The following is a 25,165-nucleotide window of genomic DNA, read 5'->3' as shown; positions in this document are numbered from 1 at the left end:
GGCTTTTTTCTTTTCATTCTTTAGTGGTTTTTTCATCCAAGCTCTGTACCCAGCAGGGACTTCTGGCCTTAATATCACCATTACTTTTCTCTTCTTAATTTAGTTTTTTGTTTTCATCAAAGTTATACATGCACATAATTTGACAAGGCAAATTATTCTTTTAGACCTATGAAAAATAGCATTTCCTGATAGCACCACATACCCCAGCTTCCCCCCACCTGAAGCTTTTAAACTCCTTACGTGCTTTCTTTTGGTATATATAGCTGTAGCTTTACAGAATGTTAGTAGTTGTAATTTCTTTCTTTTTCTTCAGTTTTAAATATTATCTGTTCTCATTATGGGAGATGAATATTTCCTTTCTTTCACTGCCCCTCATAATTACCACCTCTGTGTCTCCTGTCCTCCCATCTTCCCATCCTGCCATGCAATACTTTGGGTTGAATTAATATTTAGTTTTTGTTGCGACTTATATAAATAATGCGTTACAGCTCAGCCACGTAGTATGCTGTTTACTGTTTCTTTCCTGCATGATTTTAATCTTTCCTGAAGCTATAAATTTTTTTTTTTATTCAGTGTGAAATTTTAAATATACACATTATAATTCAGCTCCAAAATTTATTGTGGCCATCTGAATCTCCCTTTGTTATGTGCAGCCACATCAGCTTCATGTCTGAGCCATCTCTCCTGGGACCTTTGGTCTCTTCCTCTCCGCCCACTTACCCCTCCTGCCTGGTGCTCAGTCATCATCTGTGATCTCCCTTCCTTCAGCACTCTGGCAGCTTTCTTTTCCTTTCCTCTTGAGTCTAGTCTTGCTGGTGGACCCTGTGTACCTCTTCTGAGAGCTTCTGCAAAGGGGTGAATGATACGTGGGTTCTGAGACTTGGTCAGAATGTTCACTCCCACCGTTGAGCAATGGTTTGGCTGAGTTTGAGATAGTAGATTAGAAATAATTTTCCCACAGAGTTTCGAAGGTGTTGTTAGTCCATTTCTTCTAGTTTCCAGGATTGTCTAGAAGTTCAAAGCCTTTCCGATTCCTGGTCTGTGTATGTGACATGATCTTTCTGTTCAGAAGCTTTGATCTGTCCTCTGTCCAAGTACTGTGACATTTGACAGTGAACTGGGTTTTGTATAGCATCTGTTGAACTGGATGTATTTTAGGTCTTTCCATGGCAAATTATACTCTGTCAGTTCTAGGGGGTGTTTTCTTGTATTTTATCTTTCATTATTTCTTTCTGGTCTGCTTTCAATCTGTGAAACTTTTGTTATTTATGTGTCAGACCTTCTGATTGCCTAATTTCCTGTTTTCTCTACTTCTCCATCTCATTTTATGTACCTCTGTTTCTTGTTGTACCTCTGGTTTGCTGTACCTCTGGTTTTGCTGTTCAGTCACTCAGGCGATCTGACTCTTTGTGACCCCATGGACTGCAGCACACCAGACTTCCCTGTCCTTCACCATCTCCCTCTGGTAGAACACCTTTAATTTCTGAGTTTTCTTCTGTAATTTTTCAGTTTTTATAGTACTCAGCTGGTTATTCCACAGGCTCAGTGTCTTGTCCTTTTGAGATGAGTGATGATAAAGATTTTTATTTTTTCATTCTTCCTACAGTGTCTGTTTCCTCAAGTCAAATTTTTTTCTTTTTGTTTGTTGATGTCTCTGTCTTTCATATTAGAATTCTGGGTTGGCCTTTTTTTTTTTGCCTCCCTCTTTTCAGCACTTTGAACTACTGTTCCACTATGTTCTCACCCCCGTGGTTTCTGATGAGAAGTTTTGCAGTCATTTAAGTAGCTGTTCCCCTGTATATAATGTATTTTTTTACTCTACTAAGATTTTCTTTTTAATTTTCAGTTTGTGGCAGCTTGACTATAATGTGTGGATTTCATCCTGTGCAGAGTTCACTGACCTCCTTAAATCCATAAGCAGATCTTTCACCAAATTTAGGAAACTTTTGGTCAGTATTTCTTTGATTTCTTTTTTTTTTTTTACTTTTGCCCTACTTTTATGTTTCTCTGTGAGATTCCAATTACCTCTATATTTGACCTTTAAGTTCCTAGGCTCTGTTCTTTCTTTTTTATTATTATTCTTTTTCTAGTCCTTTTTCTCTCTCTCCTTTTGTTTTGAATTATCTGTCTTCAAGTTCACTGACTCTTTTCGTCTGTCTTTTCCATCATGCTTATTATGCCATTGGTTTCGTTATATTAGAGATTGTATTTTAGTTCTGAGATTTCCATTTGTTTCTTAGTGTGATGTGTGGTTTCTCTGCTCTTATTTCCTATCTTTCCACTCATCATGTACATGTCTTTACTTCACTGAACATGATTGTAAGAGCTGCTTTAAAGGTCTTGTCTGAGCATCAGAACATCTCAGATTTGACATCTGTTGTCTGTTCCTTTGAAAATGGGTTACGTTTCCCCTGGACATTGTGAACATTTTTGTTATGGAGATATAGGATTCTGTTACATTGCTGTGAGGTGTTGATGGTTTCTATTTGGGGGCAGTTAAGGAGGTGAGTCTCAAAGTGCAAAGGCTGTTGGCATCTGGCAGGTCTAGTCTCAGCTCAGACTGCTTTCAGCTTGCCCCAAGTGTGTGTGCCTCAGAGGTCAGCCAGACCCTTGCTGCTACTGCTGTTGAGTCGCTTCAGATCAGATCAGATCAGATCAGATCAGTCGCTCAGTCGTGTCCGACTCTTTGTGACCCCATGAATCACAGCACGCCAGGCCTCCCTGTCCCTGGGATTCTTCAGTTGTGTCCAACTCTGTGTGACCCCGTAGATGGCAGCCCAACAGGCTCCCCTGTCCCTGGGATTCTTCGGGCAAGAACACTGGAGTGGGTTGCCATTTCCTTCTCTAGTGCATGAAAGTGAAGGGTGAAAATGAAGTCGCTCAGCCAGGTCCGACTCTTAGCGACCCCGTGGACTGCAGCCTGGTAGGTAGGACTGCAGCTCCTCCGCCCATGGGATTTTCCAGGCAAGAGTACTGGAGTGGGGTGCCATTATACCCAGAGTTTGGGGTTCACCATCTCCGTCCCTTCTGGAGGTCCCCTCTCACTCTCTGGTGGTCCTAGCTGCCCCAGACTGCTGTCCTTGGTGCCTCTGGCCAGAAAGACAGTGGCGTCTCATCAAGATGTGTAGCTGTCCTGCACCTTTGCCATAACTCCTGCTTCCCCCCATGGCCAAAACCACAGATTCCTGTTGTTTCCCCAAATCTGCTTGCTTTCCTGAACTCAGGTAGGTTTTTCTGTTCACTTGTTTGTTTCTGTATTTTGCCAGGGTCTTGCGGTTATTTACTGGAGGGTTAGTGTGTTAGGACCTTGCCCCTCCACACCAGAAGCAAAGCCTTCGTGTTTCAGGTCAGAGGTTTTCCTCAGATGTCTGGTTTGGCTGCCTGATGGTAGGCACCATCCAGAGACGAGAAGCTCCGGGCCTGTGGGCCGGCGTGTTGGCTCCCTTCCTCTCCATCTGCAAACGCTGTCCATCTAGGTGGGCCATTTCACTGAGGCGCCTCCAGAGTCAGTGCTTTGGATTCTTTTCTTCCTCTCTCCTGCCCAAAGGGTGGGAACTTAATTGGACTTGGAGCTGACTTGTGGGGAAGGGGTGGAGAGAGGTAGGGAAGTCTCAATATCTCTTTCTTTCCTCCTTCCCTTTTTTAGTGTAAGACCTCTGCCTTTTACTGTGTGATATTTCCTAGGTAGAGAAAGCTACAGGTCTTTTTTCACTCTCAAGGCTGAGGTGGGTGATCTGTAGGCTAGTAGATACTTCAGCAGATATTCAACTAGTTAGTTCTCTTATGTTCAGACTCTTTGCATCCCCACTTTCAGGGCACCTAGTGCCACCAGTGCCTGATCCCTTGGATATTCTGCCATGTTGAATTAGGCTCTTTCTCACCTGGGATTTCTTTGAATCAGGTATCACTTGATTTATTTTCCAACTTCCAGAATTTTATTATAGCTTCTTGTATTCTATTTGTAGGTTTATTTGGGGGAGAGTAGTATTATGCATTAAAAAAATCCCTTTACTTATCATTTTAAACATTTGAGGAGATACAAGAGTTAAATGTGTATGTTAATTCAGAATCTTTAATTGGATTTCTTTGGTTTATTTCATTTTTTTACATTTCAGTCTTCAGTCCTTCTACAGTTTTGGTAAATGACATTAATGGGGGGGTCTAATTTAATTTATTTCCAAATATGTCTGATTTTCTGTTTATTAAGTAGTTCATCTTTTTCCCATTTATATAAGACACTATCCATAAAACATAATGAGATATTATATATATTGGGTGTAATATGTAACCTTTCTATTCTTTTGATCAGTATTTCTATTGCTTTGCAATATTATTTGCAAATTAATATTTTCAATATTATTGCAGATGAACTTCAGACTTATTCTTTTTTAATGTATTTACTACTCCAGTCCTCGCTCCCAAAAAAAGATTACACATTTACATATCTGTATTTATCTATGTATAGCTATATCCATTTGTTGAGATTTTGATCAGCTCTTACACATGTTGTAGGGTGGGACTGACATCTTTGCATCATTGAAGAACTTGATATTCACTGCCGTCCCTCAGGTCTTTTGTATACACCGTTGATTCAGTAAATATTTATAAGGACCAGCCTTCTGCTGGGACCTCTGTAGGGACTTGGTGACCAAACCACCATGACCCCTAGTGTCATGTTGCCAAGTCCCATGTATTTCTTATTTAGATTAGTTGTAAGAATTTTATATGTTTATGGCAATCATGAATGGTTGTGTTGTGGTTTTTTTTTTTTTTTTTTTCCCAGTCTTTATTTTTTCCAGCTGGGTTATTGCTGGGAGACGAGATTGTTCATTTCCCTTCAGGCCTTCTGAGGTCAGCATTTCCTGTTGTGCCAAAAGCGAGTTTTTGTCCCCCTCCCTCCCTCCCAAACACACAGAGGTTTTCCAGAGTGCCACCTGCTTCTTGTTGATGTTTGACAGCGACTCAGAATTACCGTTTGATGAACCACATCAACTCCTAGGGATTTCACTCAGAATGCAGTTGACACAGAGGGTTAACTGCTATACCAATGTTTGGTGTGGAAAATTTTATGATGTCTGTAATTTCCTCATTCAGACTTACTAGCCCTCGAGATTTTCTTTGTTCCTGAGCCTCGTCGCCACGCCAGCTGTCAATTTGGTTTTGTTCCCATTTAATTCTGTGCCATACTCGTACAGGGGTACGGGCAAGAGCGAAAGGATCTGGCTCAGAAGTCAGGGGAGTGAGGAACGATTTAATTGAACTCTCAAATCACTGGATTTTTACTGCAGTTTTGTGTTCTTTGAGCACACTCCCTCAAAACCGAGTAAGTGATAGAAATGAGAAGTAATGTTCCACTCATCCTGGACAATTTCTAAAACTATGTTCTATCATCTCTGGCCAAAACACTACCTAATTTTATGGGAATGTTTTCCCTAAGTGATTGCCGAACCATATCATCACTATTTATTGGTTTCTCCGCCTCCTTAATACGATGCTCGTTCCCTGCCTCACTCAGATCCTCGGGCATCTGGCTCCTCTCTGATGCTTGAGGGGTGTCTTGTCAAAGAACATCGAGTGCTCTGTGCCTGCAGCACTGACTGTGCACATGTGTGATGCTGGGGCGCTGGCAGCCAGCGTTCAACTGAATCTCAGTCCTGCCTTCCGACTCCACGCGCTGTGCTGCTTCCACTGCCCAGTGCGTCACACATGCAGCCAAACGTAGGAGTAACTCAGGGCAGGTCCTCAGGGCATCGGTTCATCACAGCCAGTTTGATGCCTGTAGCGTCTGTTCTCACCTTCTACTAGAATTAACTGGTTTCCAGAGGTGCTTCTTTATCTTTAATTTTCTCTTCTAAGTTGTTAGGGAAATCTTCCTGCTGCATGGGCACGTAGGGTACATTACGAAGGCCACACAGCAACCTGACTAAGAGGGTGGACTCTGAGTCAGAGGGATCTCACTCATCAGCTAGGTGACCGAGCAGGTTATGTTGTTTGAGGGTCATTTTGTCTTTGGGGGTTGTTTGTTTGTTTGTTTTTGATGTTTTCTGAAATGTAAAATGGGAAACTACCTCATGGGATTATTACAAGAAGTGAATATAAAGAATGCATGTATCACAGCGCCTGGCACCGAGCTTGACACTTCAGAGCTTGCTGTGAATATTGTTGCTGTGGCTGTTGTAAATAACAATGATAATATATCTAATTGCTTCATAGTTTTGTAGAATTCAACTTATGACCATTAGCTTTTAGTGTAAGACAGAATCTCCTTAGCCTACCTTCATGACAATCCTGTACTGTGTTTTATTTATTTATTTGCTTCTATCGCCTCATGTATTATTCTTAAATTAATTGCATTAAAAAAAGAAGAAGAAAGGAAAGCTCTGCACCTGTAATTCCAGATGGGGGTGCACTACAGCTTCGTGAAGGGAAGGCGGTTTCTGGACTTGGCTCTTTGCCTTGTACATCTCCCTTCTGAGCCTGAGTTGGTCTGGTGTCTCTCCCTGTATTTCCTTGGGTGATTTCTCGTGTGGATTTTCCTCTTCCCTGGTGGCTCAGATGGTAAAGATTCTGCCTACAGTGCAGGAGACCCAGGTCCCATCGCTGGGTTGGGAAGATCCCCTGGAGAAGGAAATGGTTACCCACTCCAGTATTCTTGCCTGGAGAATCCTGTGGACAGAGAAACCTGGCAGGCTACAGCCCATGGGGTCGCAGAGTCAGACATGACTGGGTGACTGACACTTTCACTTTCAAAGATGGCAGGGTTATATCACCAAATTTAGTTATCTAGAGCCACCCCCACCCAGAGCTGTCTACCCCTCAGGATCTGTCCTTAGTCTCTTACCAGTCATGAATCTCCATTTTTAGCAATCTAGTTTCCCAGATTCTGGGCTACTGAGATTTTCATCAGGATTCACGTTCTTGGCTATGGTGGAGTCTAGGGTAACTTGATTCTTTTCTCACTTGGTTCCTATTACTTATACTTAACCAACCAGTTCTTACTTGTTGGTCAAAATTGGGCCCAGGGTAGCATCCTCATATTAATTTGTCCATTGTCAAGGGGTAGATAAGAAAAGATAAGACTCAGCAGCTACCCAGATTGGCATTGTTTTAATTCTGTGCTAATTACACGATCTCCATCCTAAACGTACCTTTTGATTTTTTGAAGGTGGTTCTAGGCTCCCAAAGTAATTACTCTCTTACCTTCTCCTACTCAATGCTGTCCACCTTTATTTCTTAACTTTCCACACAGGCATGTGCCTTCCTAATAACTTTCAGTTTTATTTCCTCACTGTATTTTCCTCTAAAAATTCTGGCTTCTTTCCAACCTGACTCAGCTCAGAAACCTTTCTTATGATTTCTCCCTATGTGCTTGGCAACATATTGCCCACAAGACCTTGGTTTCAGCTATAAACTTGGAGGCGTTGCTTTCTGCTTCTAGAACCTCGAGGAACTGTTAGGGTAGAAATGACCAACCGAGACGTAACAAGACAGCCTGTCCATACTGTCTTCCTCCCATTCTCAGTCCATCCAAAAGCAGATAGAGCCTGATTCGAACTCTGATTCCATGCTACGTGCTCAACTAAAAGATGGTTGAGGCTTTTATTTTTCTTTCCCGATCTTATGATTAGATTCAGTACAAGAAAATTGGGAAACACCGAGAGTAAATTTGCCCAGGCAGTGGGGATTGATACTTTGTTTACAGCTCCTCTAGTCCTCTGTAGTCTGTGGCTGGTTTTTTGTTTTGGTTTGGTTTCTGTTTGTTTTGAGAGGGGGTACATTTTGCAGCGCGGTTTCAGGCGTCTGCCCTGCTGCATACAGAGAGGGGGGATTCTTTCTAGACTGCTGACACTGGGTCCATACGTAGAAGTGAGGGGTGTAAGGCCGTTAGTCACCAGCTTCCTGCGTTGTTGCCTGTTCTCCACTGAAGTCATGATTAACACCTGGGCTTTCGTTCGTTTGGGTCCCCTCAGATACACCTATGAGCGAATTGATGGGCGAGTACGGGGAAACCTGCGCCAGGCAGCCATCGACCGGTTCTGTAAGCCAGACTCAGACCGCTTTGTCTTTCTTCTGTGCACGCGAGCGGGAGGCCTGGGGATCAATCTCACAGCTGCCGATACCTGCATCATATTTGATTCAGACTGGAACCCACAAAATGACTTGCAGGTAACCATAGGATGATTGCTGTTTGCCTTAGCTGTCCCTGAATCTAAGCACCTCACGACAGGGCCTGGCTTGGCTGCAGAGAGAGTCTGCCATGCTCCATGCTACTGCTGCAGCATTGGCCGGATGGCAGGCTCAGGGCCTCGGTCCGGGGGCACAACTAAGGAGGAAGTGAATGTCGAGCCTTCCCACTAATCAGAGTGGTTTTTTTTCTTTTATGATAAATCAAATGGTATTTCACAGTGGTAGCCTCCAAAATGTAGAGTAGAGCTACTCTTCATTGTTATTATCAGACATATAAAGAAAGATACTAAGCTTGAGTAATTTTATAATTCTTGACATATGGATTGATTCTGGCATTTTCACTCACTTCGGTTGTGAGGTAGTTGTATGTCGTTGACAGCACATGAAGATGACCCAGAGGTGTGGGAAGGTTCCCTGGTGTGGCTGGGGTGACTGAGGCATCCTCATTAGTTCCTTTGCTCCCCATTTAATGTAGCACATTAGAGTCAGTGTGGCCAGTTAAGTATGGGTCCCCTACTACATATGAATGAGTTCATTTCCAAGAGCGCGTTTGTAAGTCCAATTTGTTTGTTAAGTCCAACAGAGTTACCACAGGTACCCAACTAACACATTCAGCTGTATAGTACTGTGATGCAATAGGTTTATAACTTTTCACACAAATAATAGCTAATAAAAACAAACAAGCACAGAAAATAGAGGAAATATTTTTAATCTTATACTGCAGTGCCTTGAAAAGTACAGTAGTATAGTACAGCAGCTGGCTTACAGGGCTTGGCACCGAGCGAATGGGCAAGAAGAATTACTGACTGGAGGAGGCAGAGGAGGGAGATGGCAGAGCTGAAGGGCCGCCAGCAGTAGGAGGCGGAGCTTCACGCAGGTTCTGGTTCCTGCTGGAACCAGACACGTGTTCGCATCTTTGAAAGCTCACCACTGGAAGGTTCACCTGTAGGGGACTTAACTGTATTTGCAGATTAAATTTGTTCTTTCTAACCAAACTGAATAATGTTTGGTTTTAAAAAATGACTGGCTTGCAAGGGTTGGAGTTAATGCATTTTAAAAGCAAATGTAAACAAACAAGAAAACGACAGAGCTGATCCTTCTGGTTCAGAAAAAAATGACATTTTAGCTAGATTGCACAATAAGTCAGTCCAAAAGATTCTGACGTGTCAAGAAGACCATTTTAGATCCCAGAGTTGCATCCATTACCATTAATGACACGCTTCATCCCACGTGTGTATTGGCTCCTGGAATATCTGCTGACCCTCAGAGTATGAGTATGTGGTGGGGAGAACAGCGGGACCTCAGAGCCTGTTTCCTGATACTGATAAGAGTGACTGATAGGAGAAGCTTGAAGGCTGCTGTTTCACCAAACTGAAGAGGTGCCCTAGAGGGTACTGCCAGGGAAGGGATGCAGGGAAAGGGAGCTAAGGTGATGGGTATCTGGCTTCTTCCCTGCCCACCACGTCACACAGAATCAGTCTGCTCTATCCTTTTCATTTAACGAGTTTCCAAATAGCGTTTTATTGGAAGAAAACAGTCTCCTAGTTAAAATAGCAGTGCTCTGAATTATCGTGTTGGTGACAACTGGATAAAACTCAGGGGTAAAAAATCATCGTAAAACAAGTTTTGTGGCACATTGTTCAGCATCCAACGACCAGCTCACCATCAGGCCTTTCTGCTGGTGATGGGATATTTGGGTCCAGGATGAGCTGCTGAACTTTGCTGGCAGGTCCAGTGATAATAACTTTGTGCTTCCAATGCAGGGGGCGCAGGTACCATCCCTGTTGGGGAAACAAAGATCCCACAAGCTGCGAGGCCACCAAAAAAAAAAAAAAAGAGTTGCTAGATATAATGAATCACCAAGTTTTAAAGGAGTTAACATACTCAAAACCATGGTGCCTAAAATCGGTAGAAACTAGTATTTGACAAGGTCAGCAGCAGGAACCTAATGGAGGCAGGAGACTACTGCCTGTGGGCTAGCTGCCTGTTTTTAAAAATAGTTTGATTGGACTGTAACCCCACGCATTTGTGTCTGTGTTATCTCTGGTTGCTTTCATGTTACAGTAGCAGAGTTGAGTGTTGCAACAGGGCCCTCATAGCCCAAAGCATCTGAAATATTTACTCTTAGAGAAGATGTTTGCCAACCCTGAAGCAGATGATTCCTTAAGTCGTAAGTTCTCAACAGCTGTAAAGTTCCGTGCTCCTTCACAGAGCTCACCTGACGATGAGGCTCGGTACCTGGGCTGGTGGTGGGTGGCCATTTGGAGGCTCTGTTAGCTGGGCACGCCTGAAGGACTTGCAAAAGGAAAGTAAAAGCATAGGGCTGGCATTTAGAGATGGGTCACAGCCAGAGGCATCTAGACACTGATGGTGCAGTGCCAAAAATGGAATGAGCAAGAGTGAGAATGTCTAGGCCTGAAGGCGGTACATCAGTCACCCCTCAGGTGATGGATTGGTCTGGTCAGATGGGGTGGGCAGGGCTCTCACAGGGAGAAGAGAGCAGCTTTGGAATGGCCGTTGTTAGTGTCCACTGCTGGGGGAGTCGCAAGAGATGAGTCAAGGAATGAGTGGGGATGTCCAGACTGAAGTTGGGTTGTGTGAGGGTTTCGTATGCTGAGTCAGCTTCTGAACTTCCTTTAACACTCAGCCTTGGTGGAGAAACAAGGACCGTGAGCACTCGGACGATTCAGGCAGGCACTTGTCCAAGAACGTGCAGAAGATCATGAATGACGGTGTCAATGAACAGCCCCAGGTCCATGTTAGAGTTAGAATTCCTCAACTTGTGGTCTCCCAGACTGGCTGCCTTTGGGATTATTTTTATTTACAGTTTTGTAACCAAGGGAGAGCTCTCCTTTGTTTTTGAGACATCTGATCAGACTAGGTAGAAATGAAAGAATTGGAATGCATAGAGTAATTTTAGGGTAGGGAGCTGGGTCTGTGGTTATTGGTGGGCTGTTCTGAGTTGCCCCCCAGAGATGGAGCAGGCTGTTTTTGGCTTGCCTGGCATGGGAAGGGGAGTACAAGGGCTGAGACTATGCTCCCCAAAACCATGCGCATTCAGCACAGTCTCCCTGGCATTTACCCTTCACCCACATGCTGGAAATGTGATATAGAAAACAAAGTCTGGAGACTGGGGTGCCGAGACCAGCGTGTGGTTCACAGGACTGCAGCTAAATCAGCTGTGAACATCGGTGAAATGCATTCCTGTCCCTAACAGAGCAGAAAACTCAACCTGACCGTTCCCGGGTACTGCCCTTGCTAGCCAGTTAGGTCATATCAACACACACAGTCGTTCACACATATGCCCATATTCTGACATTTTCTGTATATGAGTGAGAGGTTTTGGTCATCTGTAGTTCTTCATGGTTATTGAAGAGCCACAATTCCTACCCTGATTAAAGATGATCATATTCTTCTTGGAAAACGGGTGTGGCATAGAACATTCCTTTACGAGTGGATTGAAGCACGTTCTACCTGATAAAAGTATCAGGAACACAAAAAGAGAGTCCCATATGAACATGGTCTTACCTTCTATGCCAGTGAAATTTTAGCGTAGCTCCAGAGGTCAAGTTCAGATAGTGAACTTCAGGGTTCACTGTGATCTCAAACAGCCTGGGCAGATCTGGTGCGGTCCGTGCTCCTCCAGAGTCGGGGCAATGTGGGGAGGCAAGGATTGCTAGCATACTGCTTCTCGACTGATCCTAGGCAGACCCCCTCTGAGCCTCGACAAGGAAGCTGACCAGGTTGGGATGGGGCGGGAGTGGCAGGGCGATTGGGCTCGGCTGAAGTCAGCCCGAGTCCCCAGGGCAGGGCTGCAGACAAGCCAGCGTCCATGGCCGTGAAACAGAGCTGCACTGTCTGAAAACTCAGCCCAAGTCAGAGCGCAGTGTTGCCTCTTCCAGTACTTTTTCATTGACGATTATTGAAAGTTCATTCATTCAGCCTTCTGATCTTTTTGCTGGAGCTTTCTGTGCTTTGGGGATTGAACTAGAGAAATATATATGTTTTAGGACTTGCTCGAGAAATATATGTGTTTTAAAAAGCCAATGCCACTCCAGCCCTGAGGGCACATGCCACCCTTGCAGAGGCTGCATGGTAACAGTGGTAAGGTGGCCCGGGTCCCGTCCTTCCTGTGGATAAGCCCCAAAGGGGGGAATTCAGGAAGCCTGGGTGCGGGCATCCTGGCGGAGAGCACAACCACAGGTGATGTGGCCTCTGCAGAGGGTTGGGAAGGGAGGAGGGAACCCAGCCAGAGGAGCGGGGACCTGACACTCTGCTCTGGGTGGGGAGAGGGGCTCGTCCCTGGTGGCCGTTGCCTCTGCTGGAACCACCTCTTGATACTGATAGTGTGCGTGCCCGTGACTTGGAGGACTGAACTGCATCGAGTTCACTTTTCTTTGCTAGAAGAAAGGAAGACTTTGTGACTGCTCCGTTATGTGGTCCAGGTGCTCAGTGACTGTTTATTGAATGCTGGGATGTGCCAGAATGTGCCGGGCATGTTTAAATTGCCAAAGACACAGCAGTGAGCAAGACCCGTGGCGTGTGCTCTCTTGGAGCCTTCGTCTTAGTGGGGGAAGCAGACAATAAACAGGGAAGAATAAGTCATACAGTCCAGACAGCGATACACAGAGACCACACAGGGTAAGAGGACACGAGTGATGGGGGTTGGGCGCCCTGATTCAGAGGGTAGCCTAGGAAGCCTTCTTCAGGAGGGTGACATCTTGGGGGAGATCCGAATGGTGGGAGTGGGAATCTTAGGATACAAAATCAGTAGGAAGAATGTTCCAGACAGAGGGGACAAGGTGTGTGGCCTCTTAGAGTGGGGGGAGCGCTGGTGGCACCCCTGACACAGATGGAGGTGCTCACGGTAGAGCGTGAGTCCCCGATTAAGTGAGCCAAGCTCCTCTGAGGTCTCTCCTGCCCCTGTCTTCAGTGTACTCTCCATCTCACCCCCTGCTCCTCTTTTCTGCTGCCCCAAAGCTCCCTTTTCCCAGGCTGTTCGCTCACCTCTCCTTCTTTCCTGTCCTCAGCCAGCTCTTGCCTGACCAAGAGACGCTTTTAGGAGTGCTCCACACAAGGCCAGGCCCTGGGGAAGCAGAAGCGTGCGGGGCTTTGGAACCACACAGTGGAAACACAGCGTGGTGGGCCGACACCTGTGCTCTTCCCCGGAGATGTTTCCATTGTCAGAGGGAATGTGCCTTTCCCCCAGAAATAAGTCTGGAGCTGGAAATTTCAGATTCCAAAGTAGGCCTGCAAAGGAGATGGCTGAAGGGAGGCAGCTTCCTGGGGCCCTGGTTCATACTGTACTGAGGGCCCCTGAGTCCCCCTCTGATGAGTAGGTAGCCCGCGGACACAGACTACAGAGTACCAGGAGAAACGTCAAATCGCTGGGTTTGAGATGTAACTCATGTGTGTCATGAACTGGCAGAGTATCCCAGCATGCTCACAGTGCTTGAGTTAGAGGGCACTCTGGGAAATTCTTTTAACCTCTCTGATGATGTAAATTTTCTTTAAGGTACAAGTAGTATTTTAAAGGATTTTTTAAAACATGCCTTTAAAATGTCATAGAGCTAATCATTTGAAGAAGTAGTATAAGGGTCAAGAGAGGAATGAACAGCTTGCCTGGTTCTTCATATCGACCTTTGAATTTTCATGTGATTGTAGAGACGTGATATAAGGTTCTAGACTTGCACCTAAGCACCGTGAATTGAGGGCTGGAATCAGTTGGAAATCTGAGACTCCCTCTGTCTTCCCATCGCAGTCATTGGGATCTGTACCCATTTAAAATTTTTCTGAACATGACTACTTGTATCTCGTATGTTTCTCGGAGGCTCTTGGTATTAAAAAGTAGAGAAAACCTACGAGCTCTCAAATCATGCAGGAGCACTGGAGCTCTGATTTCCCCTGGGTGGAGGTTGTGGGGTGAAGGGGTAGCACCACTGCCTGGGACAGGGGCCTGACTCCAGCAGAGGTTCTGTGTTTGTAATGTGTTTCATTTGGACTTCATCTCAGTTGCTGCCTTAGTTCTGAATGTTCCTCTTTCTACCAAGTTTTGTGTGTGTGTGTGTGTGAGTTCTGATAAGGAAAATAAGGAGTGTATGAATTGTGAAATGACAAGCTCTTAAATGGGACAGAATTCACCCTGTTATCTTCAGTAAGTCATCTTGGTCTCCTGGTACCCCCCAGCTACTTGTGACAGCACCCCCTGCCCACCCCCACCCCCGTACCCCCAGCAGAGGTGTGTTTTCCTCAATTGGCAAGGAGTCCAGAGATAGATATCCCAGGACTAGTCAGGTGGCTTCATGCTGACTAGAGAGTCCCGGGTTCCTCTGTCTCCTGCTCCATCAGCCTCCATGAGTATGGTTTACACGCTCTTGGTTCCAGGATGGACCCTTCAAACCCCGGGTAGGGAGAATAAGGAAGGAAGGCGTGATGCTTTTTTCAGGAGAGCAGAACTTTTCCAGCTAGTCCGGGCTGACTGCCGTTACATGTCCTTGTCCAGAACCGTAAGACCTGGCTGACTCTGGGAGGCTGGAAATGGTCTCAGCCGAAGACGTGGCTGCCCTTGTGTAAGAGTCAGGATGCTGGTAGCAAGGACCAATGGGGATGTCGATTCTAAGAAGGTCATAAATTGGTGATGTCTGCAGCTCTGTTAGACTTTTGCTCAGAACATTTCTGAAACTCCCTCTTGTAATTTTCCCTCAATACCAGATGAACCAAAAAAATAAGAAAATCAATGCCAGTACTTAATGACCACAGTTGTTAGTCTCTCAGTCATGTCCAACTCTTTGTGACCCTATGGGCTATAGCCTGCCAGGCTCCTCTGTCCATGGAATTCTCCAGGCAAGACACTGGAGTGGGTTGCCATTTCCTCCTCCAAAGGATCTCCGCAACCCAGGGATTGAACCTGCATCTCCTGCTTTGGCAGGAACCACGTATTACTACTGCTTTATAGTCTCTCCTGCTTTGGCAGGAACCACGTATTACTACTGCTTTATAGTCTCTATAATCCATAAAAGCATATTACGTACCTTGATCATGTCCTTTATTTGCCAGGGCTGGCCATCAGATTCCCTCCTAATAATAAAGATTTACTACCACTAAAGACAGTAAAAGAAGGTGTGGCAACTAATTGTAATAGCCAAAACCTAAACAACTTAGTTGTTCATCCGTAGGAGACTTAAGTTGACTAAGATAATACACTCAGCTCTAATAAAAGAATGGGAAGTATTTCTGCACACTGCTGTGGAGTCATCTCCTGAAGATATTGTTGGCTGAAAAAAATAAGGTAGAAAAAATGTAGTATGCCAGCCTTTATCTAAAAAGGCTGGATGTCTGTCTATCTGTCATGCCTCCCCTGCCATGGAGAGGTAAACAAAAGCCTTCATTTTAAATGGTTACCTACTGGGGGAAGGGGTCAGGGTGAGAGAACAGAGAAGTGATGTATAGAAACTAGTTTTTCTGAAAATGCCTTTTTGTATATTCAACTTTGGAACCATCCTAAATATACCATTATAAAACAAAATCTCTTAAAAACTTTTTATTCTGAAGTCATTTTAAGTAAAAAGTGCAAGATAGTGCAACATTCTAAGATCCTTTGCCCAGCTTCCCTTATGTTATCATTTTGTATAACCATACACGTTTCCCAGGTGGCTCAGTGGTAAAGAATCCGTGTGCCAAGCAGGAGATGCAGGTTTGATCCCTGGGTTGAGAAGATCCCCTGGAGAAGGAAATGGCAGCCCACTCCAGCATTCTTACCTGGGAAATCCCATGGACAGAGGAGCCTGACAGTCGGCAGTCATGGAGTGGCGAAGAATCAGACTCGACTGAGTGAGCACGCAGCACCCGTAACCACAGTGTGATTACTAAAACCAAGGAATAAGCATCGGGACAGTACTCTGATCTATAGACCCTATTCAGATTCCTTCATTTTTCTGCAAATGTTCCTTTTTCTGGTCGGGGATCCAGTTCAGGATCTCACGTTTCCTTTAGAAATTACAACTCCTTAGCCACCTGTAATCTGTGACAGCTCCTGTCTTTCCTCATCTTTCAGGACCTTGACACTTTTGAATGGTACTGACCAGCTGTTTGTAGAATTGTTTCTCACTTTGGGTTTGCCTGATGTTTCTCTCATGATCAGATTTGAGGTTATCCATTTTTGGCATGAATATCATAGAAGTGATATGTCCTTCTCAGGGGGTACGTGATGTCCATCTGTCTTACTACTCATGATTGTTAAGCTTGGTTACTTGGTTGAGGTGGTGTCTGCCAGGTTTCTCCACAGTAAAGTTACTATTTTTACCTTGAAACATAGTCAGTTTCTTGGGAGGCGATATTTTGAGATGCTATAAATACTCTGTTTTCTTATCATACTTTTGCCTATTAATTTTAGCATCCACCAGTGGTTCTTGCCTTCAGTAATTAATACCATGGTGTGTTTGGCTAATGGTAATTTTCTATTTTAGTCATTCCTTCTGCTGTCGGAATTGGACTCTTAACTATAAAGAACAGCTGTTGTTTGTCCCCCATATCGGTATGGATTCCTGAATATTTATTTTATCTTACAGGTTAGAATCCATTACTCTCATAATTTTTCTGTATGGATTTGGTCTTTTGGGAGCCCCTTCAGGTTGGCTCCTATCCTTTAGACATGTTTCTGTCAGTTTGTGGGGCTTCCCTCATAGTTCAGTTGGTAAAGAATCTTCCTGTAATGCAGGAGACTCGGATTCGATCCCTGGGTCTGAAACATCCACTGGAGAAGGAAATGGGAACCCACTCCAGTATTCTTGCCTGGAAAATCCCGTGGACAGAGGAGCCTGGTGGGCTACAGTCCTTGGGGTCGCCAGAGTCAGACACGATTTATCGACTTCACTCACTTCATACTTTAATCACTGGAGAAGGAAATGGCTACCCACTCCAGTATTCTTGCCTGGAGAATCCCATGGACAGAGGAACCTGGAGGGCCATGGTCCATGGGGTCGCAGAGAGTTGGACACAACTGAAGTGACTGAGCACGCCGGGCTACTGGAGTGTTACTGCTTCTAGACTCCCTGGGCAGACAGCTAGGAAACACAGGTGTGCGTACCGACGCAAGCACGTGTACCACACACCTGCATTCCTTCTGTATCTGTTCATCTGTCGTGAGATTTCTGATCCCTGTCCCAACACAGAAGGACTCCTTGTAGCCTTCTGCACTCTTCCATATTTGTAACTCCTTTCTCTGGCTGTGAGAAGCCTGGTCTCATTATCATAATACAATACCTTTACTCATTTGTTCAGTCTTAGTATATGCATAGATCAAGTAGTTTCAGAATTACTAACCCATATTCTCTGAAAGCTTCCCCAGTGGCTCAGTGGTAAAGAGTCTGCCTGCAATGCAGGAGATGCCCTGGAGACACAAGTTCAATCCCTGAATCAGGAAGATCCCCTGGAGAAGGAAATGACAGCCCACTTCAGTACCCTACCCTGGGGAAATCCCATGGACAGAGGAGCCGGGAGGATTACAGTCCACAAAAGAGACACGACTTAGTGACTAAACAACAGCAGTATCGGACTAAAGTGTTTTGGTTTTTTACATTATTTCTTACTGGAGTATAGGTGCTTCACAGTGTTGTGTTGGTCTCTGCTGTACAGCAGAGGAAATCAGCTGTACATACACACTTATCCCCCCTTGTTTGGATTTCCTTTTCATTGGACCAAAGTATTCATTAGGCTTAAAGTATGTTATCAAAATACCATTTTCCAAAGTTACTTGGTTTAATTTTTTTTCTTTCCCACATGGTTAAATTAATGTAGAGACACTATCCTTATTTCTTGATCCTGAGAACTAAACTGTGGTTATATAAGAGACTGTAGTGTGCAAGGCTAAAGCACTCGGGACAGCTTACTCTCAAATGCTCCAGACAAAAAGTGGCCTGTGTGTGCACAGATGTGTTTATGTCTTTGTGTGTACTCAGAGAGACAGGAGAGAGGGCAGAAATGATACAGGAAGTGAGGCAAAATGGTGAATCTGGATAAAGGGCATGTTGGAGTTGTAAACTGAAATTATATCACAATGAAGGTATTGAAAAATTAAACACAAACACTCGAAGTCATCTCTCTCTTGGGGTTATGCTGTCCACGTCATATACAGCTAGATTCAACTGTTTGATTTTGCTTTTGATGTTTAGGGTTTCATTTCTCCCCACATTAATCCATGAGGTCGCAAAGCGTTAGACATGACTTAATGACTGAACAGCAACAACTCTGATCCACCGTCCATATTCAGATTTTATCATTTCTTTCAACATCCTTTCTAGCTATTAGGTTGGCCAAAAAGTTTGTTCAGGGTTGTGTTTTTGTTTTTTTTGTTTTTTTTTTTTTTTGCACAATTGCATGAGCGTTTTGGCCAACTCAGCGTTCCTCCCCAGGATCCAAACCAGGATCACCCATTAGAGTTAGTTCTCTTACCTCTTCAGTCTCCTTTAGTGGATCAGTTGCTTGATATTTCTTGTTCTCCCACCCCCTTGATGTCTTTGACGAGTGCAGGCTTTATGTTTTTTCAGATGGTCCCTTGTTCTGTGTTTGCATTTCCTCAGGACTGGGCTCAGGTTCAGTGACACCTTTCAGTGATAGGTCGTTCTCAGGGTGTCATGTCTACAGGAACACGACATTCATTTGTCGATAATAAGCACTTTGAGCTCAGTTAGTGGCGTCTGCCGGATTTCTCCACTATGAAGTTGCTCATTTCCCTCTGAAATTAAAAAGGAATTTTGGAGAGATGCTTTGAGAGTATGTAAATATACTGTTCCTCATCAAAGTTTCACCCAGTGGCTTTAGTTTCCATTGATCCTTTTTGCCTGGATCAGTCATCACTGTGATGGTTGCAAAGTGTTGATTTTCTAACATTCTACATTTGTTAGTGACTTTCTATGCTATGAAAAAGTCTTCCCTTTTCTCCCATTAGCTTATTTATGTCAGTATGTACTCATGGATTCTTCTTCTGTTCAATGGGTTATAGTCCATCGTTGTATTTATTTTGATGTTGAGTTAGTCCTAGACCCAGCCAATGGAAGCCTCTTCAAGTTTCAGGTATTGTTTTGATGTGTCTCCATCATCCTTTGAGTTCTTCCTCACATTCTGGCATAGTGATCTGTTTCAGACTGACTGCCCTGGCCCTAGAATTAATCACTTCTCTGACAGGCCTTGTTCTTCTTATGGAGAACGGAATTTAGAAACCAAGATCTGAGAGTTAGTTATGTTCTTTGCTACTAGGATGCCATTGTGTCTAGGCCCTCTCAGTGGACAGAGCCAGAATACACACACACAAAGGGAATCCACATACGCATATATACATACGATGCCTTCATATGTATATGTGTGTATATACATGCATATGTCTACCTAAACATATAAATACACATTCTGTCTATTTCTATGTCTGTATATGTGTAGCTGTGTACACACACGTGCACACCTAACCATGACAATACTGATAACCTCCAAATCCAGTCTGACACCACAGAGAGGTTTTCTAGTTTTTCTTCTTTCCATATTTGTAACTTCCTTTGTCAACAATGAAAAGCTTGACTCCTCTTACCCTCGGTATATTCGCTAGTTGGCTCAATCCTAGATTACACAGAAAGTGTTTTAGAATTGCCGATCTTGACACTATAAAAAAGAAAGCTATTTGCAAGTATGTGTATAAAACACTGCAGTTTGACTGTACATACTTAATGAGACATGGCCTAGGGTGGGAGGGCAATAAGCCTTACATTGTTTTCAGTAATTATGTTTTTGGGAGAAGGGATCATAATGATGCTATTTTCCTGGTATTTTATATATCGTGGGATAGATCAAATAGGCAATGATATTGGCATGGTTGAGAACTGAGCTTTTCAGCGTGGTTAAAAAGAGATACAGATGTGTGGTTAAGGAAGATAAAATCCCATAGTCCCAAACTGGAATTAAAAGTTATCAGTATGATTTCATGATGTGTTTGGTCTTATGTGTGCACACGATCATACACACTATACACACACAAACACTTGTACTTTTGCCCACTGAGTAGACCCAGGACCAATGACCAAGCAAGCGAGTGGCAGCGAGCATCCAGACTGTATTCCCTCACGGCCACTAGAGCAAAAGAGGCTCTTGGAGTCCTTGAAAAGAGGGCTGAATCTGGGTTTAGGCAAGAAATATGCAGTGGGAGCATGGAACATGTTATACCAGAAAGCAAGGGAGCTGTCAGAGACTGCTCATCTTTGACGTAACATATGAACTTAAGTGTAGACATATCCATATCTTTTTCTTTACACACAGCATATCCCAACTGTGAGTTTATACTGATGCCTCCAAATGCAGTATCAGAATTTTTTCTAGTCTTCCTCAGAAAGCCAGGAGCCAACGAAGAGGTTCCCACAGGCCATATTTGAACAGCATTAAAAATAATAACATCAGTAAATGCAGTAAAAAAAAAAAAAAAAGCACATGTATTATTTAAATGCATACTTTCATTGTATTACTTAAAAAACTAATTACAAAGATCTTTGTTAGTCACTTCTGGAGGGTGTTCATTTGGAAACTGATTAAATATAAAGAGAAAGAGCCAGACATTTAGCTTGTCTCTCCTTTATGAACTGTACATCAGGGTCACCAAAAAATCAGAGGGGAATTGTAACCCCTAATGATATAATGAGTCTAGGCAGTGATCATCAACTTCGAAAGAAAGACAAACCAGACATCACATACCTTTTGATGGAAATTTATACACCACCTGTGAAATACACTTGCCAAAGGTAACATCTTAACCTCAGCAAGTCTCAAGGTATAACTCCAGTTTAGAGGAAGTAAAGGGAACAGAGGAATCTGTTCAATAATGCAAGCCAAAGCACAGGTGGCAGAATACAGACTGTGGGAAACTACAGGAGAGATGTTTGGTCTCTTCAGCAAAGAAGTTGCATTTTAAAAAAGGAGAGAATACAGGCAGGGAATATCTGTAGATTAAAAGAGACTTGAAATATATCAACCAATTATAATACATGGGCTTCGTTTGAATCTTGATCCAAACAAGTGAACTTAAAAACATATATATGAGATAAGCAGGGAAATAGGAACACTGGCTAGATAGTACTCAGTGTTGATTTTCTGAAGTTTAGCCATAGTAATATATCTTACAAGAGTCCTTCTATTTAGAAATATGTATTGGAATATGTGAAGATGAAATGATAATCCATAATAATCTTAGAGGATCAAGGCATAGCAGAGATGTGAAATAAGAATGACCACAAGAGGTCCTTATACTTTTCTCTGCTTTTGTCTTATGTGTGAAAATTTCTATGGTAAAATGAAAACAACTTAACTATTGGGTTTGCTGGCTCTGAATGGCACATTTTCCCAGAGAGCAAGGCAGCCTCCTGGGACCGAGTGCCTGCACGCAGACCGCAGGCTGGGGAGGGAGGAAGCCAGGTCCCTCTCGGCACTGTATCCCAGCACACGAGGGTCACCCCATAAATAACGGGAGGTGAAAGGAGCACTCTGGAAGGGATGGCTGGCACACGGGTGAGTTCTGCTCCACAGTCAGTCCCATGACTCCCACCTCTGAGAGCCAGCCACTCACACCCTGTGGAACACAGCATCATTTCCCCATCCCTTGGGCTGCCACCGTCCTGTCTGGTGCCCTGACGCGTGTGCCCCTCCTTCCTCCCCAGGCTCAGGCCCGGTGTCACCGGATAGGCCAGAGTAAAGCCGTGAAGGTGTATCGCCTCATCACGCGGAATTCCTACGAGCGGGAAATGTTCGACAAGGCCAGCCTGAAGCTGGGCCTGGACAAGGCCGTCCTTCAGGACATCAACCGGAAGGGCAGCACGAATGGCGTGAGTATGCTGGGGCTGCTCTTGGGCCCGGAAAGGGGGCCCCCACCCCCACCCCCACCTGCCAGAAGCCTGTGCTCCTACGGCTGTTGTAAGGTTCCCTTTCACTAAATTGAGTTAGGCCACACATCTTTGGGAGCTTTCCAGGTGGCATGGTGGTAAAGAATCTGCCTGCCAATGCAGAACATGCAAGAAACACAGGTTCGATCCCTGGGTCGGGAAGATCTCCTGGAGAAAGGAATGGCCACCCACTCCAGTATTCTTGCCTGGAGAATTCCATGGACAGAGGAGCCTGGCGGGCTACAGTCGAAGGGGTCACAGAGAGTTGGACATGACTGAGCACACACACACGCACACACATCTTTGATGGTCAATCCCCTGGAATAGAGGATTACTGAGGTGAATCTCTACATCTCTAGATGGATAAGGGAATCCATAGGAGCAGTTAGGTAGTAGGATTGCCCAACATTAGATAACATTTCCGTAAATAAACTTTTATTTTTTAATTTATATTTGTATTTATTTTTAACTGGAGGACGATTGCTGTACCACGCTGTGTTGGTTTCTGCTGTGTAACAGCGTGAATCACTGTATGTGTACATACATGCCCTCCCCATGGAGCCTCCCTCCCACCCACCCCATGAATAGACTTTGCCCTTTGGAAATGAGTCGGTCTTAACCCTCTCGGCTCTATAAATTATCTAGTGTCACCATGCTTTATCTGATACTGTAGATTTGGAGCTCCCTGAAGGTGAGCTATTCCATACCCAGCACCCCTAAGAATACTTGGTATATTAAAGACGTTCAGTGCATCACGGTCAATGAAGAAATGAATGAATTAATTATCAATCAGCTTGAAACTTGGCAGTGAATAGAATCTTTTTTCCTGCCTCTGGAGGGGATAAAAAGTGCTGCTAAGATTCTTGAATTGCAGTAAAGTCCAGGCAAACAAAGCAGAATATCTCTCCTTAATCTCTGGCCCTCTAAGTGAGCTGTCCTTTCGTCCAGATGTTCTGTATCCTCTTAGCTATGCATATGCTGCTAAGTATAATACTTCATGGTACAGCGCTGGGAGTCATGGAATTCCCTCCTGTGACTGATATAAAGAGAACCAGATTCTTAATTAGAACCAGGAAAGGGTGTTTTGAACTCCCATTTCCTGTTTTCAGCAAGCAATTGAGCAGATCACACTTGGCATGGTATCCTCTCTTTAGTTAAGAAATGACATCATTTCCAATACTATTGTTTTTATTTAATAATGAATAAATCATTATTCTTTAGCTCAGTTTGGTCCATCTGGAGGTTTTTAAAGATACAGACTCAAACTAAAACATAAAATAAACCTTAAGCATATTCTGTCCGGTGGTGCCTAGTTTTAACAGTTTGTGACATTTGATAATAACCAACATCCTGAGGAATGTTAGGGCCGTTGGGTCCTGGGCTGGGTTTTATTCCAGGGCTCCCTGTAGAGGATCGTCTGCCCGCCCTCCCCATCATCCTCCTGCGTGTCTTTGTCTGGATTTTCATTTTCTAAAGCTCGTTGTCCATGTCTTTCTTCTTCTGACATGCACAATGAGTGGAGGAACTGGGCGCTAAGTCCTGAAGGTCAGAGTTGAGGCCGTTTTCCTCCTGTGCATTTCCCACTTCGTGAGTAGCCTTTGGTGACCCATCCAGGTACAGCAGCTCTCAAAGATGGAGGTAGAGGACTTGCTCCGGAAAGGTGCCTACGGCGCCTTGATGGATGAAGAGGACGAAGGCTCCAAGTTCTGTGAAGAAGACATAGACCAGATCCTGCAGAGGAGGACACATACCATCACCATCCAGTCTGAGGGGAAAGGATCCACTTTCGCCAAGGTATAGGGCCTTCTCTGCAGCGTCCACGTGAGGCAGGGCCGGGGCGGGGGGCAGTGACAAGGAAAGTCTGTTCTTTGACCCTCATCGGCTGGGCTCCTACTTCTCTAAATGCAAACTGTTGAGATTTTCTGGCTGTATGCCTATTCTGTGTGCCACTCTGAAGATGCAGATTCTTAGAAGAGGTTTGAATGATGGGTCAGAAGCTATAAAAGAACTCACCCCTTCAAATCCTTGGCTGATCTTCAGTGGGCAGGGAGGACACTTGGGTTTGCAATTTGCACTCCTCATTATGCACAGAGATTGCTCCAGAATCCTCGATTGGTCCTCTTAGTTCCCTTATAGGATACTCCCTAGTCAATGTCAGAGAGTTGAAATTCCAGTGAAGATTCCATTCGTCAAACTCAAGCAAGTATTCTGTTCATTTCATGAGACTTGAGAGAGTGTTTATCCAAGATTCCCAGCTTCTAGCCTAGGTGCCTCTTTGCTCTGCCCGTCAGGTCACTGGGTTTAGAATTCAACTTAACCAAACCGCTTACAGATCCCTCTGGGGTTCCCTCGCCACAGGCTCTCTGAGCTTCGTGACCTGTCTGTAAATCACCAGTCTGGTGACTTATAGAGGGAGGGCTTTTCCAGGGACATTTTGCACTTAAGAGGCATAACTCATCTCTGCAGACCTCATACTGCCCAGCCATGGCCTGTCCCAGCATGGACACTTGGGACCTGGTGAACTGAAAGAGAAACCACGTCCAGGGAAGTTGTAAGAATCAACCCTTTCACGGGCAGCTGGACATATGCTTGCCATTGTCTCCCACGGGCTTGTCCTCCTGCTTCTGAGTTTAAGTTATAAAAAATGATCCTGTAGGTTGAAATTGTAATTTCCTCACCCAGTGTTTGAAAGAAAATTTAAAAAGAATAGCTTTGAGATTTCCATTTAACATTTTGGCAGCTCTGTTAGAGGTTTTGATTTTGAATGCAGATGGAGCATATACTTGTGTCTCTGGTGCATTGGAGATCACAGGGTGTTTTATTGTGTTCAGATATGGTTTATTGGTTCTTTCTTCACAGGCTAGCTTTGTGGCTTCAGGAAACAGAACGGATATTTCCTTAGATGACCCAAACTTTTGGCAGAAGTGGGCTAAAATAGCTGAACTGGACACTGAAGCAAAGAGTGAGAAGGTACAACATTAAGCATATTTTATTTCATTAAACATTTCACAGATATAGGGCCATAAACTCCTACCAGCTCAAACCATGATTCACTCCTGAGCCTTAGT

The 25,165-nt window shown here is 44.3% G+C and overlaps 1 protein-coding gene across 10 annotated transcripts in view; it reads left to right on the top strand.

Moving 5' to 3' along the window:
* Nucleotides 1-25,165, top strand: part of CHD6 (chromodomain helicase DNA binding protein 6) — a 201,299-nt gene that overhangs the window by 126,553 nt on the left and 49,581 nt on the right. For all 10 annotated transcript variants that reach the window (XM_061437616.1, XM_061437610.1, XM_061437613.1 and 7 more), the window contains 4 exons: nucleotides 7,971-8,166; nucleotides 21,876-22,040; nucleotides 23,712-23,891; nucleotides 24,957-25,067. In XM_061437616.1, the coding sequence (XP_061293600.1) occupies nucleotides 7,971-8,166; nucleotides 21,876-22,040; nucleotides 23,712-23,891; nucleotides 24,957-25,067 (652 nt within the window). The remainder of the gene's footprint in view (nucleotides 1-7,970; nucleotides 8,167-21,875; nucleotides 22,041-23,711; nucleotides 23,892-24,956; nucleotides 25,068-25,165) is intronic.

The sequence above is a fragment of the Bos javanicus genome, chromosome 13 (assembly GCF_032452875.1).
Source record: "Bos javanicus breed banteng chromosome 13, ARS-OSU_banteng_1.0, whole genome shotgun sequence".
NCBI lineage: Eukaryota > Metazoa > Chordata > Mammalia > Artiodactyla > Bovidae > Bos > Bos javanicus.
This window is presented reverse-complemented; position numbering and strand designations above follow the sequence as displayed.